The sequence below is a fragment of the Populus trichocarpa genome, chromosome 1 (genome assembly GCF_000002775.5).
Source record: "Populus trichocarpa isolate Nisqually-1 chromosome 1, P.trichocarpa_v4.1, whole genome shotgun sequence".
Lineage (NCBI taxonomy): Eukaryota > Viridiplantae > Streptophyta > Magnoliopsida > Malpighiales > Salicaceae > Populus > Populus trichocarpa.
This window is the reverse complement of record NC_037285.2, coordinates 37475903-37483933: the sequence shown is the minus strand read 5'-3', so window position 1 is coordinate 37483933 and position 8031 is coordinate 37475903. Positions and strand designations below refer to the sequence as shown.

Genomic DNA, 8031 nt, shown 5'->3' with positions numbered 1-8031 from the left:
CCATTTTAGTCCATTATGAAGGTGATATAGACATATATATCGCACAACTAAAAGTTCATAGATAAAATATATTTGGTGGTATACCAAAAACAAGTTGCAAAGGAGAATATTTATGATAAACACTTAATCTAATTCAAACCAATGATGCAACATGTAATATAACATGTCCCCAAACAGATATAGATAATTTTGATTTCATAAGTAATGGTCTAACAATTAATTGAAGGAGCTTTATAAATAATTTTGCTAGATCATTTTGAGTATGCACATGAGCAACAAGATGTTCAACTTCAATTCAAATAGAAGTGCAAAATTTATCAAATGCTTGAAAAGTAAACTCACCAGTATTGTCCAATCAAATTTTCTTGATTAAATAATCTGAAAATTGCGCTCGTAGTCTGATAATCTGTGCTATTAATCTAGCAAATGCAATATTTTGACTAGAAAGTAAATAAATATGTGACCATTTATTTGATACATCAGTCAATACCATAAAAATATTTAAAAGGCTCGCATGGTGGATGAATAGGTCCACATATTCTCCTTGAATTCTTTCGAGAAAAGATGGTGATTCTTTAACAACCTTTGATGGAGATGGTTTGGTAATTAATTTACCTTGAGAACATGTAGCGCATGTGTTTTCACTTGGTAAAGAAATCTTCAGGTTTTATAAAAGATGCCCATGTGATTTTTAATAATTCATAGCATGATTATTGATCCTGGATGTCCAAGTCAATTATGTCAAAGCATAAATATTTTTGGGTTGGAACACTTCTAGTGTATCACAACATTTGTTTTAATAGACTTCATGATCGTATAATAAATTCCAGAAGAGAAATCATGTAATTTTTTAAGTACAAGCTTCTGACCTGAAATACATGAAATAAGATAAAGATATTCTTTTTTTATCTTCATCTATTGTTTCAATATGATAACCATTATAATGGATATTCAATATATATAATTATAGATTTTATAACACTTCTAGAATAATTTAAAACTTCTTGATTTTAAAAAGGGGGAAATTCCTGATTAATTTTATAATGTTTCAAGAATTTTATTATGTCCTCATCTAAAAAAAAAACCCTTTTTGAGTTATATTTTCTTCCCTATGGCTAACCCTTGCAATACATACTGGCAAAGGCGCATTGTGCAAAATGTGCCAAGTACACGAGGATTTGGAGTCATTTAGTTCTGCATAATACCTTTGCAACCATATTCACAGAAGAATCATATTTTGAGTTTAAATGAATGACTGAGATAATATAATAAACCTATAACATACAAACGCAACAGCATTGGTCTAATCGCTTGAGCACTGCCTGAATTGCACCATAACGTATATATTCATGTTACATGGCATATGAACTTCATCTGACCTTTAGACATCTATCATTGGAGCATCGAGGTGTAATCATAACTGGACAGGCTGCTGACTGAGATGCTTTTGTTATGCATACAAAAGATTACTGCATGTCATGATCTTGATTCTGTGTAAAGAATTTCAGCATTCTGGAGTGAAAATCCATGAATGAGTGGCAGAGGAAATCCCCTCATGAGGTGTAAGTTTACATATGGAATGAAGACGGTTTCGAGAAGAGCAAAAATTACTGGCTGCAAGAGTTGGAAAATATATATGAGATCAATAAACTGATAGAATTTATATCTAACTATTATCCAGAAAGGAGGACTTGCAGGTTGTTACAGCTTAATTTTTTCACAGAAGGGCACTTCAAAATAGACAGAATTTTGTGTACACCTCTTTCCATAGCTCTGTGCAAGTAGAACTAGAATATTATGAACAAGCAGAATAAACGCTTTAACTATGCAGATGACAAAGCATGAAGACACATTACAAACACTTGTGGATGTCTAAATGAGTAGATGACTAAACTGACTGAATGGCTACAAAAACACTTGGATAGGTTTGATCAGAGATCTCATCTATGATTTTCTAAGGTTTGAAATACTTTTCTTAAGGTTCATTTGGTTCCATTCAAATTCCATGTGATCATAAGATATTGCGGACATAAAACTTCATTACTGTTACTGTACCTGAAGTAGATCCATATGGACATTCCCAATTTCGCTCCACTTTAAAGACATGTTAAAGCTTTTCAACTTGAGGGTACCAGCTATTTTATTCCATAAAATTTGTGGAGAACATGAAGCATTAATTTCCTGCACCAGCAAATAGCCCTAGGATCATCATAAACAGTATATTGATAGCATCCAGCTTCAAACTCTTAAACCAAAAGAAGTAAGGCTTCTTATAAACTGGAAAGAAATGTAACTACCCAATTGCCTACTAATCATGCTTCAGGAATTAGGTTATTCAATGGTAATAACTTAAAAGCCAATTTGTCATTGGACTAAAGATATCATTTGGCTGATGTACCCAAGGGATGAAGAAGAAAGAAACAGGTAAAAACCAACAAATCAGTGGCAATGAAAATTACAGTATAACAAATAGAAATTTCAATCAAACATACCAACGAGATGCATGCAACTGGTATCACTTTGCTATCATCCAAAACATTAACTGTCACATCTAAGTAAATGGTGACGTTAATGCCATTCTTGGCAATTTTAACTGCTGGAGAAGAAGTTGCTGAAATATTAAGACTCATGTCATGGTTTGGATATTGCAGGTAGAGTTGGGGGTAAATGTATTTCCACGCTGCAGTGTTTAGAAAAGAATGATTCAAAGACTTGTCAACTATCCAGTGCATACAACCTGCCTGATCACGGGAATCAGCAAAGAAGCGTTAGTTCAACTGCTTAAACAATATGTCACATGTCGAGCACATATCCCATGAAGGAGACACAACTTGCCAATTTGAAAAACCCAACATAAGGAAAAGTAACAACATCCCATGTTTCCAAGGTCAAGCATGCAAAGTAGATTGGAAACAAATAATATGAACCATTTTGGGACTTTCCGGTAGATCTAAGACACCTTTTGGCATTACTAAACACACATTTACATTCCTACCTTACATAGGATCACAGAGAAAAAGAATCTAAATGCACTGGTGTACTGTCAAAGTTCAATATCTAGCAATGCAAGAACTTACATTTAAGTATACTAATCCAGCAGTATTAAAAACATCTTCATGTAATGAAATTCCTATCATCTTAGCAGGGCAGTTGTAGAAAAGAGAACTTTTTTTTCCTTTATTGTAATTTCTGGGGACTGCAAAATCATCAGTTGCTGTGAATAAACCATTGATTTCAAGTTCAATGAAAGAATTACTCAGCACAGGGCTGTCCACAAAAGTAGCATTCAGTGCAGCAACATGATCTATTGGGATTTGCTTTGGAATTGACTGCAATAGGGAGTCAAGTTTTACTATCTCTTCTTTGATTTTCTTGGAAATAGCGTTTTCCACTGCAGAACCTATTGACCCTTGAAAAGCATCAACTATCCTGGAAGATAAAGAGGACATAAAATTGCAGTAAGTATATGGAATTCTGTAACTGTAGCCAACTATTTTTCTTTTTCCAAGTCTACAACAGTAAATCTGCTGCAACTCGAATGTTGGGATAAAAGTAAACTTGGCATGTAGTTCAAAAGGCCATTCTTATTTCCTGGTCATTTTATGGACGTTTAAGAATCTTTATTTCATTCAAGTAAGCTTTCCAATAAACACTCTATAATAGACTACGTATGGAAACATATTCTCAAACATGAGTGTTTATCTATTATATGCAACTGTTTTAAAAAAAATACATTCACCTTGAAATGATATATGCAATTCTCATGACTAAAACAAAGACAAGCAACTTTTCTTCAAGGAAAAGTTTGATTACAGAGGACGGTTGCTTACCCTTGATAAAGCCAGGATGCTCCCCCATTTAATTTGATGGTAATATCTTGCACATGACATCCACAGTCCAGAAGGGACAGCTCAAGAGTTCCTCCTTGTTCTTTGAAAGCTACAGTAAGCCCCACTTCCATACCTTTGACCTTTGCTCACCAATTTCATTTTGTTGAATGACAGTATAAAAATTATTATTTCATGATGTCAAACAAGACGACAAAAGTTTCAGAAAACTTATACAGCATAGGACATTTCCATTAAATTAATCATCACGAAAATTGAAAACAGAAGCATCTAAGGTTGCTATGTCATTCTATATCTTCCACTTACTGACATTGAAAATATCCCAACATTGGAGGGAAAAAGACAAGAAAAACTTTTTCCAAACAAGTTTCCGAGTGTTATGCATCATTATAGTATTCCCACCATATCAGGGATGCCATATGTGTTCTCAATCACTAGTTCCAACTGTCTGTAGCTTCTTCTTTTATCCGTCCAATTATGATGCTTGCTCTCATATAAGATATGACATTCTCACATTTTGTTGACGGCACACAAGAGAGACAGCAAGTGCTCAAGAAGAAGAGAAAGCACTTGGTTATACAGGTGGTAAATTTATCTTCATAGCATGCTGAGTAGGCTACAAGACAGAGTAATACTACTTGGAATATAAGGCCTGGGAGAAAAGGGATAGAAATGTAGAACCCCTGCTGATTTATTAAGAAGGAAGTTGCTAGAGATCATAGTAATTATACCGCAAAGTTACATTTCAAAATGGAAAAACTACAAAGCCATTTTTTTTCTTATCATCTGAGTCAATTCCCTTGGAGGCTACCTTACTGTTTCCCCTCTCCCTGGCCGAACTACTTTTAACAGAAAAGGTGTACATTAAATAACCACATCTCAATAGCACCATGTGCCCTTCTCAAGCTTCATTAAATCGAAACAAGTATGACTAATTAACAGAAATAGCAAGCTGAAACTATTAAGAAGCACCCATGTTTACCAAATCCAAGAACTTGTGCTGACTTGAAAAAAAACATGTAATGGGAAAAAAGAAGACGTAAATAAATAAACTCCCGTGCCATATATATGTACCTGAACTGAAGCATCTCCACTGTCTGAAATGACAATCAACCAGGTGCTATAAGAGTAAGCCCATTTCATGCTCAAGCTGGCAGTAGCACCAGAAGCAACCAGGACTAATCCTGGGTTTCCAGTTTCAACATATGAAGAAGATATATTGACGCTATAAATTGTGATATTAGAAAGAATCATATGTACTTTGCCAATCAGCGGGATTTTGACAGACTTTTCAATATCAGGTAGTTGAAGGGGGATTATGGTGGACACTGCCTTGTTTATGAGCACGTCTTTAGCAAAGTCAACTCCCTTGTTGGATAAGAGCAGAGAGATGTATCCTTCTTCATTAGATTGAAGATCATGGGCAGCTGCAGCAGGAGCCAATACAAGACAGACAACTAAGAAGAACAAAGGGTGTGCCATGAAATTAACCGGAGGAGAGAAACACGATCAAATCGAGGCTCAGGCCATCCAAAGATTTTCACAAATGGAGATAGTAACTACTAGGGAAGCTCTCCAGGTGGTTAATAAATTATTTTGGCTGCTTGCGTTTTAAATGGAAGATTATGCTTTTCAATGTCTTTGCCTCTCTGAGAGTGACACGTGGCGACAATAAATTTGAAGGGTTCAGATACTTTATACTTCATATTATCACGTGCTCTAACAACACACAGATATGCTCTCCCGTGCCAATTACCACGCTACCCTTTTTTAAAAAAAAAATAATAAGAACACCGGAATCCGGCTATCTGACAATTCTTAAATTATGATTTTTTTTTATTGAAACTTGCTTAGTAGATCATGGTAAATTTTTATTTTAAAAACAATATTCCTGATAAATTAGTCAAAATAAAAAATATATATAAATAAGAAAAGAGAGTTTTAATTTGAGGCTCCAACTAGGTAGTTGGATAATTGGAGTTGTGGTCAAGAGTTCCTTTAAGTTTCTCTTATTTGAATTCAAATATTATCTTTTTTTGTAACAACATACATAAAAGTCTTGCAATATTTAAAAAAAATCCATGAAACTTTGATAAAAACTTGCTTGTCCAATAAAGGAACAAACCTTTCTCGCACTTGTGGGAGGCGGTAAGAACATACAAAATCTATCTTAGATTTGTATATTTTTATTCCCCAAGTAGATATGATATAGTTTAAAAATATACTCTGATCTATCACAAAGTTACAATTATCTCTCAACTAAGCACAATGTTAGTTTCTATATAGCATTTAAAACCAAATATAAAGTTAACTAAACACTTATGAATATAATCACTATAGACACTAAAATCATCCATAAAAATCTTTATGATGTTTTTAACCTAATCTAAAAATATATTAATCATATATCATTGAAAAGTCACAAGGCATTGTAAAGCCAAATGACATACATCAATAAGAAAATGTTATAAAAGGGTAAGTGAATGTTGTCTGCTCTTAGTCCTTGGTGAAATCATGGTCTGATTATACCTGAATAACCATCAAGAAAATAATAGTAGGAATGACCTGCCAACCTTTCTAACATTTTATCAATAAATGGAAAAAGAAAATAATCATTGCGAATAGTAGAGTTAAGTTTTGATAATCAATGCAAACCCATCATCCGATTTGAATATGGGTTTATACTAGCTTATTTTTCTCATTCTTGACTACGATAATATCAGATCTCTTTGGAACGACTTAGATTGAGCTCGCCTATTTGTTTTTCAAAATAGGATTAATCATGACAACATCTAGCAATTTTAAAATTTATTTTTCTTCATAACATCCATCATGGGAGGATTAATCGACATTGATATTCTCTAGTTGGCTTTGCTCCATCCTTAAGCAAAATTCAATGAATGCACATGAAAGGACCAATCTCTTTTATGTTAACTATTATCTAACTAATAGTTGTTTTGTGATTTTTCAATACACATACTAGTTTTTCTCTTGTAAAGTCTTTCTCTTGTAAAGTCATAAAGTTATTTTCAATGATCACGAGCAACATGTCTCCCTTATTTAATTACGTATATTTAAGATGCTTGGGAATGAGTTTAAATACCAAGGTAGTGGCTTATATCATATAAGTTAAAAGTTTCTCATTATATAAGGCAAAGAAATGAAAGAAGCATTACACCTATTTGAAGATTTTGGTAAAGAGTCCTCTATATTTTTATAAAATTGCATATACCTTCTTGTCTTTTTTGAATTCTCCAAATCAAGGCTTTTACTTATGACAACTTCTAAAACATCATTTCTAGTTAACTTAAAGAATTGTTGTGCTAAATAATAAAGTATGTCAACTAAAATAAACAAAGTAAATCACTTGGATGTCTTATTGCCTCAAAGATATTAAAGTGTATAACTATGTCATTAAACTCCATTGTTTTGTTCCATCATGAACATTTATCTTAGTTCAAGAAATCTTTATAAATGGCATTCCTAATAGTAAGGGTGTCAACCTAGAAGATGAGTCATTCTTCATATCAAGAATATACAAATTAGATAGAAAGATTGAGTCATTCACATGTACTAAAACATTTTTCAAAACTCTTTTGAATAGGTATTAGATCAATCAACAAGTTAAACAACTACACCAATTTCTTTAAGTGAACCAAAATTTTAAAAAAAGCATAAATAGAATAACGCATGACATTAATAGATGCTCTAAAATCTACCTTAGATTTTTCAAACCTGGTGTTATTGATTGTAAATTGTATGGTGAAACTTTCTGGATCTTTAAATCTTGGAAGAAGCTTCGTTTGTAAAATAGCAGATGCATTCTCCCCCACTCTTACCATCTCATCATCTTTTAGCTTATGTTCGGTGTTGTACAATTGCTTGAGGATCTTTGTATAACATGGTAATTATTTATGACATCCAAAAATGGTATATTGACTTGAACTTTGTTAAAGATTTTCAAAATATCATTTTTATTTCCTTCTTATTAGACTTTACAAACCCACTTGGAAAAGGTAGAGAAGACACATAGTAGACATAGAGACTTTAGAAATTAATTTAGGCACCAAATAACCCTTAATGGTAAAATTAACTCTTATTACGGCTGGACTTTAATCTTTCTCAAAAAGCTAAGCCAAGCCTTCTAGTTGTTTTGTCTTATTTTTAATTCTCCTCACCTTCT

At 33.0% G+C, this 8031-nt stretch overlaps 1 protein-coding gene across 1 annotated transcript; it reads right to left on the bottom strand.

Moving 5' to 3' along the window:
* Positions 1 to 1177: 1177 nt before the first annotated feature.
* Positions 1178 to 5454, bottom strand: LOC7487517 (putative BPI/LBP family protein At1g04970). The gene is made up of 6 exons (XM_002298805.4): positions 4923 to 5454; positions 3831 to 3970; positions 3078 to 3429; positions 2493 to 2741; positions 2056 to 2181; positions 1178 to 1614 (listed from the first exon to the last, which is right to left on the bottom strand). The coding sequence occupies exons 1-6, from the start codon at positions 5328 to 5330 to the stop codon at positions 1477 to 1479; spliced, it is 1413 nt and encodes a 470-aa protein (XP_002298841.3). The 5' UTR covers positions 5331 to 5454; the 3' UTR covers positions 1178 to 1476.
* Between the last annotated feature and the right edge of the window lie 2577 nt (positions 5455 to 8031).